The sequence below is a fragment of the Anguilla anguilla genome, chromosome 1 (assembly GCF_013347855.1).
Source record: "Anguilla anguilla isolate fAngAng1 chromosome 1, fAngAng1.pri, whole genome shotgun sequence".
Classification (NCBI taxonomy): Eukaryota; Metazoa; Chordata; class Actinopteri; order Anguilliformes; family Anguillidae; genus Anguilla; species Anguilla anguilla.
Window position 1 is genome coordinate 17,148,375 of NC_049201.1, and position 21,375 is coordinate 17,169,749.

Below are 21,375 nucleotides of genomic sequence, written 5' to 3' on the forward strand. Positions count from 1 at the left end.
CAATCTAATTTCATGGATAGATAATATACCACATTAATAATTTAGGGTTAATTAGACTAATAAATATGAATATAAGTTTGAATGCGTGGTTAGGGAGTCACATCTACTGATTTTCCTGAACTGTTTCTTCATCTGAAAAAGTTTGTCTTTTTTTTTTTTTTGTAAGAAACTGAAACTGGAAAACTCTCTCTATTTTCTACTTGTGAGTGGACAGCGCCCATGTCACTCAGAGGGAAGGGGCGCCGCTAATTTCTCCATCACAGTAATGTCAGTTTAGGTTTCAGATTGCATCCCCGTGCCTTTGGAGAGAGTCGTTACAGCTACTCAATCTCATCAACGCTAGACAGCCCGTGAACTGCCGATGTCCCGCAAAACTGGCTTACTTTAGTATTCAGGTTGTTCTGAGTATCGCAAAGGGGCCGTTCACTTTGCAACATTACAGAAAACGTTTGTCCTTTTCGCTTGGTTACTAGTGCGCAGTGAATAGAGGCTTCTAAAGAAAATTAACGTCTGAAATTTAGAATAGAGGATTCCCTCATGTGATACCAACTCTGCAAAGGGACATTGCTTCAAGCATCGAAAGATACAGTTATTTTACAGACCTGTGCAACTTTGGAGTAACATCTTGCTAATCAAGAATCATTTTCGGGACTTGCCTGGAGGGAGATAAGTAGATTTCGTTTAAAACAAGCCAAATAAACATTTCAGACCTGAAAACCTGACTGACTGAGTATGTACACCAAGTATTTGGTCGCGGTCTTGAATTTTTCAATGTTAGTGCGTGCGGTAGTGGCTTACGAGTGTACGCCATGTGATCTCCGGACGTGCCTCCAGAAGCCCCCGCATACCTGCGACTACGGCCGAACCCTGGCAAAAGACCCATGCGGATGCTGCGATCACTGTAGTCGGCTGGAATGGGAACCCTGTGGCGGACCAGACTGGACTTTAGGCTACTGTGGCTTGGGGCTGACCTGCGCTGCTGTCAACAGTACGACAACTGTAGCGCTGCCTGAAATGGGAATTTGTAAAGGTTGGTGCCTTATTGTTGTACGTGATAGGATATACCCTTGTTCTGTGATGAATGAGTACTACAAATATGAATTTTGAATGTAATGTTTTGCCTTGTTTTAGGTTACAGTAGGTGATTCATCTTTCCTTCTTTAAAACTTAATACGGATTTGTACGTTATTGAATACCGTAGGCTATCCGCGACAGGCAGGACTAGCCTTCTGCTGAAACTTCGCAGAGCAGGCTCAGAAGTGCGCACGAGAAACCATGGGAATAGGAGAGGAAATGCACGTTTGATTCCATGAAGTGGTATTGAGTAATTTGGCTTGTGCACACCCCGGAGTGCCAGCCGCCCACTTCGTGATTAAATCAAACCCCCTGGTTTTACATAGGCAATAGGCTAGTCAGAGATTTCCAAGATAGAGCAGCTCTTCACTGTCAAAGGAGAACAAGTTGTCAGTGAGGATTTTTCTCCAGCCCTCTTAGTCCCCTCTGCTCTTTTCAGTTGGTAAGGGTGACAAGGGCACTGGCAACATGCCCCAAGTCTGCATTACTGGTGTTAAGCTTGCAGTGCCAAAGCAGGACTTGCTTCTATACTCCCAGTGAATTTGGCTTAGCAAAAAAACAAAAAACAAACAAACAAAAAAAACCTTCCATTTATAAATGGGTTTTAAGAATAATGATGCATTAACTTTGGCTGGCACATTTGCCATAGTCCAAGACATATTTCCATAACATGGTCTGAATTAGCTATGGTAACAAATTGGCTGTGTATGTGGAATAGTGCTTTGCTATGATGGGTTGCACAATATCCTTTTCTGTCTGGCCCCCTGCATAGTATAATCCACAGCGTTGCAAAAGACGGCCAGTGGGTCAGGTTTTTATGGTTAGATAGTGCTGCTGTAGAATTTACAACAGTGACCCTACTAAGAACAAACCATTCTGCAGTCCTCATCCGTCCCACCAGTGTAATGACACATGAACAGCAAGCATGCAAGCTGACGTAGAATAGTTTTGGACCAGTTGTGTTTTCAGATCTGTATTTTCATATTTGAAGTTGTGCAGAAGTTTGTAGGATAATTACTTTTGTTGTATGTTGTCAAAACCCACCCAGAAGCATAGCGGACTTTGCCTTCTAGTATGTGATGTTGGGTTTTATCCTTTCACACGCCAGCCCTCACCTGCGTTTTCTCCAGTTCTAAACATGTCAATTGCATGGGACTGAAGTTAATGAAGGTGAGAGAAAGCAGTCCCCCGAAGAGCTGGCTCTAAATTACTCTGCCCTCCCTTCGTCATCATGTGGGGTCCCTTATACCCCACAACACTGGCTCCAGTTCATCCCCGGGGGCAGTGCTCTGATTGAGCTTTATTTACAAAGTCAGCAGAGGAATGCTAATCCCATCTCTCATTCACTACCCCTCCCCAAATTAGGAGCATTAAATTTGCTTAAAATTTAATAGGCTCTTAAGATGATTGTGCCAGGGCTCCAGTTCTGTCGCTGCAGGCGCCCATCGCACAAGCTCTCCTGTAAGGCCATTTTAGGGGTAAATCAACACCTTGGCATGATTTGAAAAGGGGGAAAGATGCTACATGATCTGGGATTTCCTATGAAAGCTTGAAGTAGCACCTTACAGTGATTATGGTCACAATCAATGGCATGGAATGAATGTTTTTCCGTTTCTGTTCCCCATTTTTGAGGCTTGGTTCTTGCGTTCAGGGTGGGCTCGATATGGAACTCCCTGTGTGGTTTTCAGGGGCAGGTGGGTAGCAGCTCATACAGTATCTCAGAGGATATGCTCTAGTACGGTGCTGATCCCCTCAGTTCTATCAGCTGCAACGTTACCGTATTCACATGGGCATCTGTTTTTGCTTTTAGGGAAGCATAGTAAAAAAAATGCTTCTCGCTGCATTCAGCATATCCCGTCTTCCACTTCAAAGCATCCACCTCTACCAGTCCACTCAGAAACTAGCCAAAGGTGATGTTTGTCCAGAACTGCTACGAGAGGACAATGCCTCTGCCACCCTCTCCCCTTGCGACCCCTTGCCCCCTGCACATTCATTATCTAACTCATGTTTCAAAGACTTCCTTTTTAGCTCGCTATCAGCAAGGGGCCCCAGAGGTCAGCTGCCTCATCGCCACTCTGGATGCCAAGACAAGCAGTCTCCGTGACTAAGAGGGGACTAAAGGGACCCCGCAGTGCAAATGCCAGCCATCAGAACCACAGGCTCGCCTCCCGATTGTATTTCCCTTCTGATTGGTTAATCTAATAATCAACCCATTACAAGCCTGACCTCAAGACCCCCTCATTTTTGGCACCTATCCCTGACCGCTGGGCCATATTTACCACTCCAATGCCCTACAGACGCCCACTTCTAAGCACCACATAATAGTACATTCAAAGCAGGATTTTCAAAATGGAAAAAATGTGGAGGCACAGATCATATTAAGGTGACAGGAAATAAGCGAGGGAGAGTTTGGTGGAGCATGAGACTTGTACTTGAAAAGCCTGGCTGTGTGCTGCCAGTCAACATAGGAGGTTTGCAGCCTGTGCAGAACTGCCATGCTATATGATAGCAAGAGGTTTTCATAAGATGGAATTACACGGCCAAACAAGTTAATACCCCCCCCCCCCCCCCCCCCCCCCACACACACACACACACACACGCACACTCACACACAAAATGGCCTGCATTTGCTCTTAGCTACCACTGGAAAAGTGGCTCACAAATGTGATTACTTTGCTACCCAGGGCTTTTTTCTTCCTCGTGGCCTGAAGTGAAAGGTGCTCTGAGGCTGAGATTCTGTTGGATTCTCTTCATGCCAAGCCAAGTATCACAATTTACACCTCGGTGAGGGCTTTGCTGCATGAGCGGCACAGTCAGCACCTAACTCTAACAGTTCTGTGTGTTGAATAAATCTCTTTATTGCTGTGCCAGTTGCCTTTTTCAAAGGAGTGTCATCTAGCTCACAGGCTCTGAAGGATGGCAGGAGACACCGGGGAGATGTTCAGTAGCTTCGGTTTTATTCCACGTTTGAGTAAGACAGTTCCTTGTGTTGGTGAACAGATTAACCCAGAGGAAGTATCACTGGTGTAAATAAATATCACTGGGGGCGACATAGCTCAGGAGGTAAGAGCGTTTGTCTGGCAGTTGGAGGGTTGCCAATTCGATCCCCCGCCCTGGGCGTGTCGAAGTGTCCCTGAGCAAGACACCTAACCCCTAATTGCTCCCAACAAGCTGATTGGTACCTTGCATGGCAGCCTTTCACCGTTGGTGTGTGAGTGTATGGGTGAATGAGAGGCATCAATTGTAAAGCGCTTTGGATAAAAGCGCTATATAAATGCAGTCCATTTACCATTTAAATGGAAATTAAAACAACAGATCAATGCAGGCAGCATGAGGAGCACTTTTGTTCTACTTACACAAATACATGCATTGTTCATGATGTCATTGTCTACTCCTCCTATGTGAAACAGATGATGTTATCTTGTGCCCCTCATGGTTTGAGTTAGAAAGTGCCCTGGCCTCCTGGTCTATTTTGATAAGCTGCCTGCAATCACCTCCTTACCTCTTAGGAGGGGAACCGATGCACTCTTGCCGGCCCTGTTTATTCACACGCATGCACGGAGACGGGGCCCCGCCACATGGTCACCCGACGGGGCCCTGCATTCTGCCGCCGATCGCAGTCTCATAATCCCAAGGGGGGCCGATCGGCTATTCAGCGCACGGCGCGCCAGAAGCAGCTGACCCAAACTCTTTGTTTGCCATTAAAGCTGCCCATTTGTTTCGCGCACATCCCCCCAAAGGAGCCCTTTGAGAAGCGGGAGTTTTCAGGGGTGACACAGAGGCAGCGGCGCATAGCGGAGTAATCGCTACCACCGGCGGCAGGGACGCCGAGAGGCCCCCCCCCGGCGCTGTGGAACCAAAGCAAATAAACAGACGGATCGGCAGAGACAAAGCCGGGTGGAAGATTAGCGGTGGCCGTCTCGCTTGACGGGGGCCCTGGGATTGATGCTGCTCCCCTGGCTTGGCTGGCATTGATGGTGTTGTTCTACCCTGTGTGTCACCTCTCCCTTGCTGCAGTTTTCCCGGACAGTCCAGAAGCAGGAGTGGAGGATGAACGCTGCCCCCTTCTGAGCGGATGCAACAGGGCGGGTGGGCAGTGCTTCTGCGACACGCGGCACGCCTGCATCAGCACCTTCACCTACCCCAACATGGAGGCCTGCAGCAGAGCCACCAGGACAGGTGAGGCCCCATCTTTATCACTGGACTTGTCTAAGTATTTGTTTACCAAAGGCGACGAAATCAGTGACTCGGGAAATTGAAAGTAAGTTTTGTTAGTGCTCTATTACCTACCATCAGCCACACTTTCTCCAACTAGTGCTGTCAAGTGGCAGGTATGTAATAGCATTGTCACATCGGTGGAGGAGCATCATGGGAAGGCCTTTGGTGAGAAGAAGCACCACTGTTCAGGGCTGAATGATGGACACCGGCTTTTGGTGGGGAAGCTGCCTCTCTCTGAAGCAACCCACACCATTGCGGCACACAAACGGTCACGGTCTTTCTCTGTTCCTCGCAGAGAATGGGCGCCACAACAGGGAGCACAGGGAGAGGCACAAGTTTGTGGGCCCCGCCAACCCAGCCTGCATGTTCTCTGGGTGCAATCTGACTGCGGAGGGCTGCGTGTGCGAGTCCCAGAGCTGCAGCCATCACTTCACCTACATCAACCGCAGCCAGTGCCAGGCTGCCGCGGGTAAGCCTACAGTCAGGCCCATTCTCCATTCTGCAATTTACATTGTTGCACACAGTAACACTACTATACTCATAAAATATAACATTGCATGCAGCCCTCTGTGTGGAATATAGTTGTTTTCTACTTTGTTTGTTGAGTTCTAAGTGTTTCCAGTGTAGTTCATTTAGATTGGGGCTAACCTGGGTGGATTTTCTTCCTCTGAGAGAGTTTTTGGACAGTTAGTTTGAGGACTTCATGGCCTATTTACAATACAGCACATCCACCCTTCTTAGGTAGGCAGGACTGCTAAGCTCTACTCAGCCGCTTGTCATAACTCAGAGGAGAGATGGTCGCTGGTGCTGGAGCCTTCCCTGGGTATATCCCTTATGCTTCCTTATTTGCATTTTATGTTTTCCTGCTGAATGCAGTTAAACTGAAATCAGACAAAAAAACATTCTGAGAGTGGAAGCAGTGGCCCAGTGAGGGCATCTGTAGATTTGGCAAGCCGCTGGGCCAGGGGGGAAGGCAGGGACAGCGCTGATTACTCTGTAGTGCATTGTTCTTTCTAGAAGGACATTTTTTTTTCAAGCCAAAAGCACGTTTGTGGCTTTTTCACTGTGACGTGCCATGCAGCAGGATTTTTTAATTTAAAAAAGCCTTATTTTTTATATAAACATGGATGATTAATTAATGTAGTGTGTGCGGTAGAGCTCCGTACACTGTGGCCCAACTCTGTGTAGAGAGAGAGCGAGAGAGAGAGAGAGAAACAGAGAGAGAGAGAGGAGAGAGAAACAGAGAGAGAGAGAGAGAGAGAGAGATAGAGATTATAACATAAATTAGCTGAATATAACACTGGTATGTATAATCAGATATGGGGGAAAAATACATCAGAAGAAAGAAATAAAAACTACAGAAGCCTGAGAAGAAAAGAAAGTGTAATTGGAGTCAAGCTGAAGCCGTGCGGTGCTGCACACATTCAGAGAGAGGAAACTTCATGGCATCATGCTGGATTTTTTAACAGCAAACTCTTTTCATGGTTTACAGCAGGCGAGTTCTGAATGAATGGGAATATGGAAAGGTGTTGGGAATGAAGGAGCCCCTTGAAAGGGAGCTTTCTCAGTGAGGTAGATGGTGGCCTGTCTGGCCCACACTTCTTACTTTCATTTGACTGGCACTTCTGATGTATAACTTGGGTTGAGAAGAGGATTTTATTTCACCCTTTGCAGAACACCTGCTGTAGACACATAAGTCTAATTCAAGAGATTGAAAGAAACCATTCATTCAGAAATAAGGCTTTAAAAATCTCAGAGGACATGAAATGTCTGCCTATTTATAAACACATTATTTATTTACACATCTTTATAAGAACCTATTGTGTACATATTGCCATTTCCTATATACATATAATGCAGTCAGTAGCACACCAGGGGCTAGGTGTGAACTGTGAAACAGAATATGACAGTTGCTGCTGCTGCTCAGCACTGTACCACCATTATATTTCCCCCCTAGTCAATAGAAAACAGTGCAGATCATATGTCATTACACTGAAGTGTCACACTGAAAAGTGTATGTTTGCTCCGCACTGAAAAGTGTGTGCTTACTCCACATTTGGTGTCACAACCCCTCGCTTTCCAGCTGCTGTGCGAAGAGGATGGCACCAAGTGCTCACACCACTTGAAAAACAGTAAACAAAATGTCTCTTTGGTTTTTACCCTCCCTCCCAAACCACTGTCAATACCGAGGCCTGTTAAGCACACACATCTGGTGGCGATTAACTTGTTTGCCTGGCTGTCTCTTCAGAGCCGAAGCTGACCGTTCGTTATCGGCGTGCAGGGGAAGGGGGCATCCTGGATCACTTTGGTTTAGGTTCACCGGGAGCGTCGGAGCGCGGCAGGTGGGGAGGCGCCCCGCGCCGCAGCGTGTGATCGCTCGTCCAAGTGGCGGCGAGGGCCTCTCCGACGTCCGCCCCGAACTTTATCCGAATCCTGTGGAGAAAACAAACAAGGAATTAGCTCTCCGCAAACACGTCCTGTGCCTGTAATAGTTGCTAGCGCGCCGCCGGTTTCCTGTTTTCAGCTCTACCGGCGCTGGAGTGTTTCTTCATTTCCAGCAGAAAATGAAACAAGTCCTTGTGGACCTCAGGAGCTTTAAGCCGTCTGCTTTAACACAGACGCTCACGGTGGTGGTTTGAACTAGGTCTTATTTGTCAGTCTGACTAAATTGCGTCAATTCGCAGTAAATAATCCTGTGAGGTTTTTTTTTTCTTTCTTGTTTAAGAAGCTTACACATTTTGAAAGAGAGATATTTATGTCTGCTGAATTGAAGGTGATCCTCAGCTTTACCCAAAGACCATTCAGTGTGGGAAAGTGCACACTGAATTATATTTCAGATGCAGGTGACCTTGACTTCAGCTCTCTGCAGGAAGTGTTAGAAAGCAGCGAGGAGCTGTGGAGGCAGCAACTGAGAAACAAGTTGCATGCTGGGAAGGGACTTTGACAAATCATTTGTGTCAAATTCCGGAAATAGCTGGAGGCAGAGCGTCTGTGCTCAGTTATATAATACTCCTTTATTTTATGGTTTAATTTTTGATTAATGCCAGTGGCGTGGGCTACCTTCGTGTGGCTCCTGCTAAGTGATTCTCAATATTGTGATCTTATTCATATCTCTAATTGAGCCAAGGGCACCCTTGGTCCTTCAGTTTTGAGGACAGTGGGAAACTGAGGTTGGCTTCAGGAGCATGGATTGCAGTGCCTGTTGAATATCTGCCCTTACTTACAGTCACTATAATAGTGTAATAATTCCACTCACTTTGGTACCCTAATGTGTAAACCATATTCCTTTTCAGTGTATTTATAAAGCTGTATAAAGTTGTTTCTGAAATTTTTTTCCTGTGTTTTGCGAAACAAAATAGGAATTTTGGGTTCAGTTACTATTATGAAGTCACAATATTCCAATAAATCATAAAAGGAATCAATACAATCTATGGTTCCTTGTGATTATTCAAAACATGCGATGTGGTACAATAACAATAACAAACAACAAATAAAAATGCAAGCCATTTGCATACTCGATAGATATTCAGACATCTCATTTGGACTACCCCACTACACCAGGCATTTTTCTGCATAGAGTCATTGAAAAATATGTTCTCAAACATCATCATCATGGAAAGCCTTGATAAAGTCATGGAAAGGGGTCAAATAACACAATATCCTTGAAAAAATTGACCTGATTATTATGCAAAATTCCTTGAATGTTGGTGAATTTTTAAGTTTATTATGCTTAAAGGTGTATAGTTGTGTAGAGATAAGTGTGCAATGTGCTATGCGTACTGTATATGAGTAACTGGGCTTTTGAAATATGCGATGTACAACGTAGTGTATACTGTAGGGTGTAGAATGGGAAATAAGCATTCTTCACTTTAAAGTCCACTATGAATACCAAATGTTAATTCTGCGAATCTGGTCATGAGAAATCTAGGTTTATTTTGTGTTGTGAGCCAAGTACATGACGTATGAGACCAGAAATGTAAAAGTACTACTGTGGACACCTCCAGTGTGTTACAGTTCTGGTGATTGGGTCACCAAGGCACAATTATCCACCATGGATCTGGTGACCTGATCCTGAATGCGTATTTTATACAACATGGGCCTGATGACCACAGAAATAGCGCCAACCAATGACTTTTTACTTTCTACTTATGTGCTCTGTATTATGTTTTGGAGTGTGAGAGATGCTTTTTGCAGCTGATAGTTATTCTCGGCCTGAATGAGGTTTATATAATTTGACATTTATAGGAAGGCACAGTTTAGCTTGTTTATTCCCAAACGATGAAAAGCAGTGATAATGGCCACATTTGGCATTATGTTCATGTGAACCTCTTGATTTGGGAAGCTGTTTCCAACTACAGTACCCGAAAGTGGGTGGATCTGGGCGGTGAGTGTCCCATAGGATTTATAATTCTTCTAAAGGACTGGAGGAAGAGACAGGCCATCACTGTCCTCCATTCTCGGGGAATGAAACGGCTAAACATGGGGCTGTTCTAGGTCACTGTCTGCCGTGAGTCAGCAAACTTGCTGTACCGACGTGGATCTGGCCCTCCCAAAATACCCTCATCTGAAAAGCTTCATTAGTTCTGGGCCACTGAGGCCTGTCGGTGCCTCCCTGGTTTGGCACATCCTCGGTCCGTCAGTGGCTGGCAGGCATACTCTTTTGGCGTTTATGTATTGTTTTTGGAAGCCCCATCACACTCAGATTCCCAATTCAATGTGTGATGTGATTTAATGTTTTAATGAAACACAGCTTGTGGACACAAAGACTTTAGTCATTATGGTCAACTTCAGATGTTCTGTCAGCAGTGCTTGGTTATCCTGGCTGACCAAGAAAACCAAGCCTGCATTTTGACCGCTTTTTGTAATTTGCCACAAATTGAGGGACTCCAGGTTACATTTTAAATCCAATGTCTTTGTGCTCGTTTTCGATATGTGCACTTAAGGGCTCTTGTTGGTGTTGGGTTTGTTAGATCTATTTGGGAAAAGCAGCTGAGTCATGCTGTGCGAATGGAGACTGACCAAAAAGTTGGGAAATGCCTGCACGTTTTATTACTATGAGTCAAATGAAACTGTGAGCGTGAGGCTCACTTCACGTGCTGCTATTCATTCAGTACCACTCATATTTCAGAAGTCAGTGATGCAGGTGTAAGTTATGGCAAGCATTTACTAGGGAGTGACGGTCTCCAAGGCAGCTGATTTGAAAAATGTGCATTTTAGCACTCATCACTGAGGTTTCAATGTACCCTGAAAACGTACAAAGAAACAAAAAATACGCAGAAATGACACCCTTGCTTGAAAGTAAGGCTCTAGCGTGCGCATTGTGCCAAGCTCACACAATGATCTCTAGGAACCCTTCCTTTCTTTTTTGTCTGAGTCATTGTTAGTTCCTTTCAGCCTGATAAAGGCACAGCCTCTTTCAGCCACTTTCACTGGCCTAATCTCATTGGAGATCTGACAATGCGGGGAAGGGCCTGTTTCTTCTGAAAGCGCACACTAACAGCCCTGCCAGAAGGCCCTGCCACCAATATCACATTCTTCATCCTTGAATATTTTATCAAAGCAGAGAAAGAGAGAAAACCCAGTTGCAGTGGGACCATTCCGCTGCTGCTCTCCGCTGGTCTGTCCACACGGAGATGACCGCCGTGCTAGGACATCTAATATTACTTTTTTCATCATTTACTTTCTGTGACCCGGGGTCTGCGCACTGTGTTGCTTTATAGGCCTTGCTATTAACATGGTGAACAATGCAGAGTTTTTAAACTCCAGCCACCAGTGGGCATGGCTCCAGAATTATACAGCTTACGTGAGAAATAGACCCGTTGTCCCTTTTGCGTACAAACTATATAAAACCTGAGGACTTACCAAAAAACCACGGAGGGCAGCTGCACTAAGACTGCTTTGTTCTCTGCTGACTTGCTTCCAAAGTCAGTCAGCGAACAGAACTCACATTGTGCGCTTTTTCCGTGAGTAAACTCAGGCTGTCAACACAGCCTCCTCTGCCTGCGAGAGCTGGACTAGCCAGCAGAAGACTGCAGTCCTTGTGCCTCCTGCAAAAAGTACTCATTTACAAAGAGGTGTTTTTCTTTCATGAACGAGCTTCTGAGATGCCAGAAATATGCATTGTTTCTAATAGTCCATTCTGTGGTAATAAACCAATTTCCGCATCTCTCTTTGGTCTCAGCTGCGCGTTTTAAGTGTGTGCGTGTGTGTGTGTGTGTGTCTGTATGTGTGCACGCGCTTCCTGCGTGCGTGTGTGTGTTTGTATTTGTGGGTGCCTGGGTACAGCATGAGTTTTTTCAGAGAGTGTGTGTGAGGGCTGAAGGATTCCAAACTTCTGCATCTTGCTGGCTGGTGGCCTGATGGAGATTGGTAGAGTATTCAGGCAGATGGTTTGTGGACCCTCAGGTTGCTAGGCGTTCTGTAGTATTTCACCAATCCACAAGGAAGACATTCAGTGCATTCGCAGACTGACTTGATCAAGCATGCCAAATTGGGCCTTTGTGTGTTTTTGTTTGTGTGGGTTTGTGTGAGACAGAGAATGGAAGCCATTGTGATGCAGAGATTGCTCCTGTGGCCACTGACTAGCTAATTGCCACATTTGTGTCTCTAGATTAAATACAAATCAAAAGCAGTGAAGTATGTCATCTGTTGAAATCTTTTTTTACCTCATTTATATGCATGTTGTGTGTTTTTGAAATATCTTCTTTTTGTAAATGTTCCTAATTTGGCCACCCAGGATTGAAATGGAATCAACTGTGTTGAATCCAGTAACTCACTGACGATAGTGCAAATAAAAAGCACTTTTCTTAGATCACACCAAACTGAATCATTTTGAAATGTGTTGCTGGAACATTATCTAAGACTCAGTAATAGTAATACACTCCTCAGAGGGGGATGGAACTTCACTGATGTTAAGCACACACATTGCACAACTTCTCCAGAGATCTTCATTCTTGGAAGCATTTAAGCAAGTTATTTGCCCATTTGGGTAATAGCTTCTCCATACGCAAATTGGTTTTCCATGGGGCATCAACGAGAGCTGCGAAGCACTTTTAAGGAGAAAGATCAGCATCAAGGTGATGTTTGTTAAACTTAATTGAGGGAGTTAAGCCAAAAGCTGTTGAACAGCTTTTTTTGCCGACAGTACCGCAGTTTTTCCCTTCTCTGTGACTGAGGTTCAGTGAGCAAGAGATTATCAATGCAATCTTTGTGCTTGCCTTCAGGGCCCACAGTTTCCCAAAGTAAACAGTACAGTACCGACAGCTCGCGGTTGTGCATATTTATTCAACAGAAAGAATCAAAAAGTCCTCCTTCACCTCTGTCTTAATCTGTCAGATGTTTTGATCGAATATTGCTCTCATGCTATAAATTGCTCCTTAATTTTCAGCTTTTCTGGGTCATGAAGAGTGAGACTTCAAACGGAAAGTTTCACTGAGGATTAAAATGCCACGCGAGCGTCCGCTCGCACCAGTGTGTTCAGCCGTCTACTTCCGACTGTTTAATCGCTAAAAATAATACTTCACTCACACTAGTTTCGCTGTGTGAGGACAGAGCACAGGGAAAAAAGACCATTGCCCCTGGCCACGTTGCCAGTCTATTTCTCCATCTGGTAAGAAACTCTTCAGGCTCAGTTTACAGGTCCCCAAATGTCAGGGATGAGATACATCCTCTGCTCGAATCAAGTTGCAGGGAGGAACCTCTGGAATCTGGGAAGTCCATTATTTGGCCAGCTTCTGGGATACGTTGTCTTCAGTCCTTGCTGTTATGCAATTTAACATTTTTTCTGACCATATCCATGTCACAATTTTGATCTATGCTCCTCTACCTTTTGTGGTACACATTTTGTTTTCTTCTCATATTGGACAATGGCGTGTTTATTTGTTCCCATAGCTTGTGATTTCAGCTCTGAATGGGTGAAGACGAAAGGACAAACTGGTTATATTTTTGGCAACTTAATCAGGCCTTCACTATGGTCTCTTTGAAACAGCTCTTCCAGACCACCTGCCTCATTCCCATACTTAAGCAGGCATACACCATCACCATTTTTAATTGTGTATTTGTGATATTACTCTGTGAATGCCAATTATAGGCCAAGACGTGTGCCTGCAGTACCCAGCGCCTTTGGCGCTATGTATACATTACCATGACATGGGGAACCAAAATAAACAGCGGTTCAGGATTCTGTAATCCAAGCTTCGTGAGGTAGCTACTGTTCTTGTACAATACGAGCATAGAGGGGCTCTCCACTTTTATTTTCCTGAAAAGCTTCCAAAGCACACTTCTAGCCCCTAGCACCCCTAAGAAGGGTATCAGGACGATTATCTTGGCTTGGGCAAATGAATAAAAAAAACAATTCTTGGTATGTTAAGTGAGATTTTAAAATAGGCCCATTGAAAGAGAAGTGTTCAACATGGTTTGGATTAATCTCCCACGGCTCTGAAGTGCTGTTTGGATTTTGAAGGGGATATACCTCAGACAGGGATCAGCACGCGGCCACGGACTGCAACAGGAAGTACTTCCATCTTTGTCATGTCTACAGTACCACTTTCATCCATTTAGCATCCGATGGAAAAACCCAAACTAACGGGACACTGTAAAGCTGTCACTTTATGAAAGGAATCTATTGACTGTACGGTGCTGTGAGCTCAGGGATATGCAACACGAGCACCACTTTTCCACCACGACCGCATGCTGGGAGTCTTACACTCCGGCCCCCCCACTTCCCTCCTTTCCTTCCCAAACAGTAGGGGTAATGTTTGGACCTCAGTCTGTGGCTCCATCTTTGACGCATTGCTCTGATAGCCTGAGTGTGTGTCTCTTTTTGTTTGTCTGTTTCAGAGGAGCTGAAGTGCGCAGGGATCACTTGTCCGAGCCTGCCAGTGCTGGAGTGCCCTGAGGATTCAGCCCTGAGTAAGAGCTACACGCCCCCTGCTGGATGCTGTCCCTCGGTGCTACCCGTGTGCACCTGTGACTTCCGCACGTGTCAGAAGCCAGAGTGCCCTGGCAGACAGCAGCAGGTCCTGCTCAGAGCCGCTGAGGGTGTCCCCGGGGACTGCTGTGATATCTACGAGTGCCAAAGAGGTAAGACCCCTTTTAACAGGGAATAGGAGACTGGTAGCTCATCCTGTAAATCATGACTGTAAATCAGAGAAATCTCAGGCTCCTATGGGAGAGCAGTCAAATGAATGTAGTGTTACTGTGTTGTGTTGATGGGTATTGTCCTGTTGGGTGTTGCCATTTTGTGCGATGCATGTTCATTTCTATGGCCTTGTGTGTTCTTGGCTCTGTGTATCGTCATCCAGGATACTCTCACTCTTTATAGACATGACTGCCATGTCTTACGGGAACTGGTCTGAGCTGTGTGCCATGTGTTTACTAATGAAAACGCATGACATGTCGTATTGACTGTCCCCAAATAGGCATTTAAATGTGGTAGATTTATCCAAGAGCAGTCTCTCCCTGGTTGCGCATTCCAGTGAAATCCACTGCCATTCCTCTGGACATGAGAACGATGAGAGTAGAAGGGAGGTGGTTACTGGCAGACTGCTCCTGAATTGTGCCTCAGTCATGGCCCATGCTGAGTGCAAAGTAGGTTCAAAGAGAATATTAGATGCTTGTTAACCAAAAAATTTGGATCTGAAAAGTAATGTTAATGATAATTGGCTAGAGTGGACAGTCATCTGCCCAGAATATGTCCCAGGTTTTGCTCCGTCTTTAGTTTCCCATGTTTAAATTAGTACAGATGTGGGAGTGGGTCTATGTTCTGACTTTTTTCTTGGTCTCTCTGAGGCAGAGTGGGGACGTTGTACGCAGAGTGACCTGTTGCTCTCCACAGAGCAGGGAGTGGGCCCTCCTGTTTACTCTGTGGTCATAGCAAATATTCAGTGTTTTACCAACAGAACAAATTCACATTCTGGCCCCTCTGCCTTCATAAATGTGTGCTGTGTCCTGGAATTAATGGGCTTAACAAGTGCAGTGACCAGAAATCTGCGTAGGCTATGAATATGTTCAACAGAATTGCAGAGTCAAAGAGTTCCTGTCTGGTCGCACGTCCAAAGGGAAAAGGTTCAACAGTTCATTGATGGGAATGCTTTTTATGCTGTCCAGTCTGAGAGAGGGCGCGTAATCTGGACGGGCAGGCCGGGTGGAGGGGGAGGTGCAGCAGGCTTCTGGCGGTGGCCGTGGGGGAGAGAGGATCAGTCATTTGATAACAAGTGTCTGTTGGTCCTTTGGGCCTGGGCTTGATGCCCTTTGTGCCGCCCTAGCTGCCTGTTAGCCCCGCATGACTGTGCCCACATCAGAAAGCACACGCAAACAACATGGTGCTCCGTAGCACCCAAACCCCTAAAACAGCCATTATGCATCTATTTTATACATAAGCATGTATCCAGGGCAACTTATATAAGTACATACATACAGGTTTAGGTAATGAATGGTGCTGATGCGAAGTCAGGGTCACAACAGGTAGTAGTAATGAAATAAAGTAGTAGTGAAATAAAGTGAAATAAATGCCCAAGTTACAAGAGTGAAATTGAGAATGTTGTGTTAGCAGAATTAGGAACCAAATGGGTGAGAGGATGTCATTTTTGATTTTGCTTTGAGAGGTATGAAACTCTCAGTTTTAGTCAGTCCCCACCTACCCAAGTAGTTTGAAAAATGCAATAATCTGGGCGTGGAGCAACGGTGAAGAGGAGGGAGGAGAAGGGAGGGGCAAGGGGATGGGGGTGAGTTGGGGGCGAGTGAAGCTTCCATAGATACATCAAACTGTAGCCTAGCTAGCTACGAAATAAGTTTGACTGTAACATTAGCTAGTAAAACTAATGTAAGCCTGGCATTTTCCCAATATGATCATACATACCCAAATAGCTAAGTATGCTTCCACCTTGAAATGAAACAGAAAATCACTAGCTAGCTAGCAGACTAAATAACAAGACAACACGTTTTGATAACTAAATTATCTCCTTGACCTCAGGCACAGGAATCATTATATCAGGGGCTCAATTAAAAGGCAAAATAGGCAATAATATCAACTTTTATTGCCATACTCGATGGGCCTCATTCACAAAACATGAGTACGATCACATTTGATCATAAACTGCATATAAGAATGTTTTCAAGAACATTTCGGCATTCATCATTTTATTCTTATCTGTATTTGTTCATGGCTGTTTCCTTGTTCAGATCACATGAACAGGATTGAACATAAAATTTACAAACTGCCAGCATTCATCATCTCATACACCAAAGCTACAACAGAATGTAATATCCTTTCACATTTTTACAGTTTTTCTTTTCAGCCCAGTAAAAGGAAAATCACCTGATTTAGCTCCTAAAGAGCAGCAATCTACGCATGCCTGATAAGAAGAAATTGACATATTATCTTCTTCAATCATAAGCAACAGCTGCATATCTGTTAACATCTCAAAAAACTGCTTTGTGTTTCTTACCCCTTTAAGTAGGGCTTGTAAGCCCATGCAAAATGTTCAAAGTTCAACAGTTGGTGAGTCAATGTGCAGTTTAAATGGGAACATTTTCAATGAGGCAGTGTTCAGATGGGCACATGGGCAGTTGTCCTCACTGTAGCAGGGATTATTCTACTGGAGGGCCAGTAGTGGAATGAGAGCTTCATTAATGAATTTAAAACACTTGCTAATTTGCTGGAAGCAGTCTCTTCTGTTCTTTAAGTAAATGTAAGCGTGATTATGTTATGTTTTTGTCGTGTTCATTGTACTGTGTCTGGGTCGGTTGGAATAGTAATAGTTTGCAGTTTGCTCTCGGTAGAGTTTTCCATTAGGAGGGCAGCAGCACTGACCCCTGTGTGATCCCGTCGATGGTGAGTGAGTGAGCGACTGGCTGGCTAACGAATGAGCCGGAATGGGCAGGCAGGTGATGACATGAGCTCAGTGACTGAGAGCCTCTCTGCAGCGCGCCCTTTAGTGCCCTTTACAACTGACCTGTCTGACAGTCAGGAGACAGGCAAACAGCTAGCAGTGTTATCTTATGCAGGGCCGGTATAAACCAGGTCACAGCTTTTGGCTTGTGTCACAAAATTATACATCTATAGTAGTTCTGTAGTCTCAGGTGGCAAACAGTGTGAACTGCTATAACGTGTGTGGGTGCATTCACTGTTAATGTTCACCAGATCTATTGACTTAAATGAGATGCTTGTACAATATGCAATGTCAGCATTATTAAGAATCAAAAATCTAAGTTTTGAGTACGTTGCAAAGCTCAAATCGAAATCAATTCAGCATAAGATTGGGCAGTAATAAATTATTGCTGTGATTCACCCATCATCAGACAAGTCCATTGGAAATTGTGTTTTATATTAAAGTGTTTACACTTTCAGCTTCTAAAATGCGAAACAGCCTTTATTGTTATGGAGTTTGTCATTAGCGATTAGTGGGTTGGACAATAGTTTTTTCACTTCCAGCTGCAAACTCCGTAATTCTCTAACAATTTCATCAATGCTCTTGTTTAAGATAAAAGGATGCCAGGAACTCAATCTCTTGGCCACAAGTTTGTTTTAGGGATTAACGTTAACGAACACTGCGGAAATCATTTGTGAACATCGTGTCATGTGACTTCCGATCTTGTTTTTAAAAAATCCCCCTGCCTTTTGATTTTAAGCTTGGTAAAGTGCTTATTGCATTTTCTCTGCTTGGCTATGCTGCACGCAAGTGGAAAAAGGCAAATGTTCTCTTTACTTTCAACTCAGTTGGCCCACCTGCTCTGTATTAGAATAGGCAGGGAGTCCAGCAGTTAAGGGTCAGCCCTGCATTTGAGTCTGCAGTCACAGTATGAGGCACAGATGCTACAATTACTCCCTTTTCCTCCACTTAAACCCACAAGAGCTGCATCTGTGATATCTCTCCCCAAATGCTATTGATATTTGCATGTTCGCCTTTCTAATAAACTGATTCTGTAACTAAATGTGCAATAATTTAGGCTAAATATGGTCTGGACAACAGTCCGTGGTTGTGTGAGCTTGTGGGTAGGGCTGTTGGCCATGAAAACAAATGAACCAAGCGGTTACAGTCCCAAGATGCTGCAGGGACATTGTACACCGTGAGGCAGTCCCCAGTGTATGCAGGGCTGCTGCCTGAGCTAACGGGCTCTATTGATCCATATAACAGCTAGTGTTTGTCCAGCTCCTGCATTCTGAGACAGTGCAGGTTTCCGGTACTTTCCGCTGGCTTCGCTCAGCCCATCCACCGCCAGTACCGCCAGTCCCGCCAGCCCCGAGACCACAGCACTCCTGCTGGTGTTTTCTTTCCCGTGCACCCTGGCTAGAGAGACCTTACGTATCTGTGCAAAATTCCAGCTGACTTCATTGTCTACTGTCTCTGGAACCTGTACTGTACTGCTGAATGCTGAGCTAAGCAAAATCAGAAAAATATCCTCCTGCTTTTAAAACCTGAACCTCACTTAAGGTCTGTAAAATTGAACTAGGCCTTTACATTACAGCTTGTTATCACTATTTGCTGTACATCATTATCAGATGTTTTTAAAACATAATTTTCCATGAGGTTGGTATATCAGTATTCTAATAGCAAAGTATATTCTTAATGTTTTATAATTTGAAGGAGACTAGCTCTGGTTATACAGTAGCTTTTATATGTACAGTATACAGGACTTTTCTCAGGTATTTTTCAGCTGGCTCTAGAGTCTGGTAGCTAAGTACTGTACTACTCACAAGACTTAATACTTGACTACCTTGTTCAGTCATTACCTGTACTCATTTCTCATTATTAATTACATATACATTTTTTGGCATTTAGCTGATGCTCCTTTCCACAGCGACTTGCAATTAGTGCACAAGGACTAGGCCGAGATTCATAAATCACCAAAATGCCAAACAGCAAGTCATGAAAATGCAATGGTTGGGCTATAACACCTCAAGAATAGGTAATTCTTTGTCACTAGAATTAATGTGTGGAAGGAAAGGTAGAGAGTTTTTTATTTATCTATTTATTTGTTTATTTATTTATTTATTTTAATTGATCCATGTTTAGCAAGGTAGTTATATTAAAAATTAAGTATCTTGGGTAGCTAAGTAGCAAATGAAAGTCTCACATGCAGCAGTGATTTCACATAGTAAGAGAAGTAGCTAGTGGTTAAATCATATCTAGCCAGACCCCTTTTTATAACCTGAGAGCAGAATATCATGAACAAAATATCACATTGCATTTTAATAGTAATGGCCGTTCCATTGGATCCCATATTTCACATGGCTCCCTTAAGGGCAGGTAACATCTGCCACAAAGACCCGTGGGTCCATTGTTTGGTGACTTGCATGAGATGAGATTACCAAAAATGAGACTTCCATGGTAATGGTGGAACAATACTATTTCTTCTGTCTTAAAAGTATGTCATCCTGATGTCACATTAACAGTACTCATGCATTTGAGTCATTCTGGCAACCAATCATATCTAATGTGAGAACAGGGTGGTATGGGTTTTATCGAGTAACTGGACACCAGCAAACGTATTTCATCCTCCAGTAATCATGTGCATAATGCATGAATTATACAGCACTAGATAAAAGTTTTCAATTTTTCTGAGTCTGTTGGCCATGTTGCCCTGCTGAAGAAACATTAAGCAATACCAACTTAAATAATTTAATAATAACTTTAAAAGCAATAACTGCAAAATTTAAGTAGAATCTTTCGTCACATTTGGGAATGGAACTTTCTTTGGGGAAGGAACATTTTTCTTTATTTTAACATGATACAGCCCAGGCAACTGTTTTGACTGTGTTCCCTGTTGGTTTATAGTTTCTCCCAAGTGTGTCCACAACGGGAAGGAGTTTTCCGATGGTGAGGTTTACCGCATGGATCCATGTTGGCTCTGCCAGTGTCGAGGAGGGATCTCCTTCTGCTCGAAGGCTGAATGTGCTGAACTGGACTGCGAGAGCTTCTACATACCGGAGGGAGAATGCTGCCCCGTTTGCATAGGTAGAGAGACACACACGCACCTCTCACAGATCTGGCACACACCTTGGAGTACCAGAGAAAGCATTTGCCACACCTCTCGCTGATGTATAAATAAATACAGACACCTCAATTTATACACACATCCTGTCAATGCCACAAATACACACTGCCACATATTTCTCCCTAATGTAAGGTGTATTATATTATTGGCACCACTGCTAATATGGCCACTGTCACACTCAGGTCAAACATCTTAGTGCCACAAATATACACGCAACACATATCTCCCTGTGTCTGTCAGTCCTTTATGAAAACACTCTCACACAACATCTGTCATAATAGCCTTAATTCATAGGGTCACACAACTGTAACGCGTATATGAACTGTCACAATACTACCATTCACCCCTAATGCATGCTGGTGTTTTTGTGTTAATTTCTCGTTTGACACATTTGACACTTGTCAATGCTCCTCAGACTTTCTAAATTTTTGATTGAAGTGAATGAATGCATCTTTCAGGCAAATAATTTTACATATGGTGTGTTGAACTGGCCTCTTGGGAAACAAATAAAGCACTAGTTTAACTAATTAGAAAAGGATTCTTTGTGGGCTGCAGTGTTGTAGGATGACTGGGTCCTGGCTTGCTTTACACTACAGGACTGTAGTGGGCTCTGGACTGTGGGCTCCAACATAGGGATGGAGGCTTGGGGGGGAGGGGGACCCTGAGAGACTTCAGTAAATGGTCTGAATTTATTTTCATTTGGGATCTGGTTATACATGGAAAAACTCAGAAAATGAACAATCTACCTTATTACAGTATTGGGTTTCGGTGCTGACGAACCACTAGCGCCCTTTGATATTTTGCTGAATTTTTCTGCGTATTTTCTGTCCTTTCGTGGTTGTATAAATTCCATTTGATAACAAGCATGTATTCACGGGGGGTACTCAACCAGACCGAAAATGATTGGGGGGAGTGGGGGGCTTTGTGTTTTGATCCGTTTCCCTAAAGCTGTACACAGTAGTTTTAACAGGAGTACTTCAGTAAAGACACAGCTGGAACTGGCCTTGCATAAAAGGCCGGTCATATTAATGACCAGTAACACATTTATAAGCTACTGCATATGGATGCCTTGGAACACGAAACTGC

General features: G+C 44.2%; 1 protein-coding gene across 1 annotated transcript in view; it reads left to right on the forward strand.

Annotated features, from left to right (window-relative positions):
* Nucleotides 1-249: 249 nt before the first annotated feature.
* LOC118206882 (cysteine-rich motor neuron 1 protein-like) overlaps nucleotides 250-21,375 on the forward strand; it is a 36,584-nt gene continuing 15,458 nt past the window's right edge. The window contains exons 1-5 of the mRNA XM_035380065.1: nucleotides 250-1,030; nucleotides 5,092-5,253; nucleotides 5,588-5,761; nucleotides 14,131-14,373; nucleotides 20,070-20,249. Of these exons, the coding sequence (XP_035235956.1) occupies nucleotides 733-1,030; nucleotides 5,092-5,253; nucleotides 5,588-5,761; nucleotides 14,131-14,373; nucleotides 20,070-20,249 (1,057 nt within the window). The 5' untranslated portion in view covers nucleotides 250-732. The remainder of the gene's footprint in view (nucleotides 1,031-5,091; nucleotides 5,254-5,587; nucleotides 5,762-14,130; nucleotides 14,374-20,069; nucleotides 20,250-21,375) is intronic.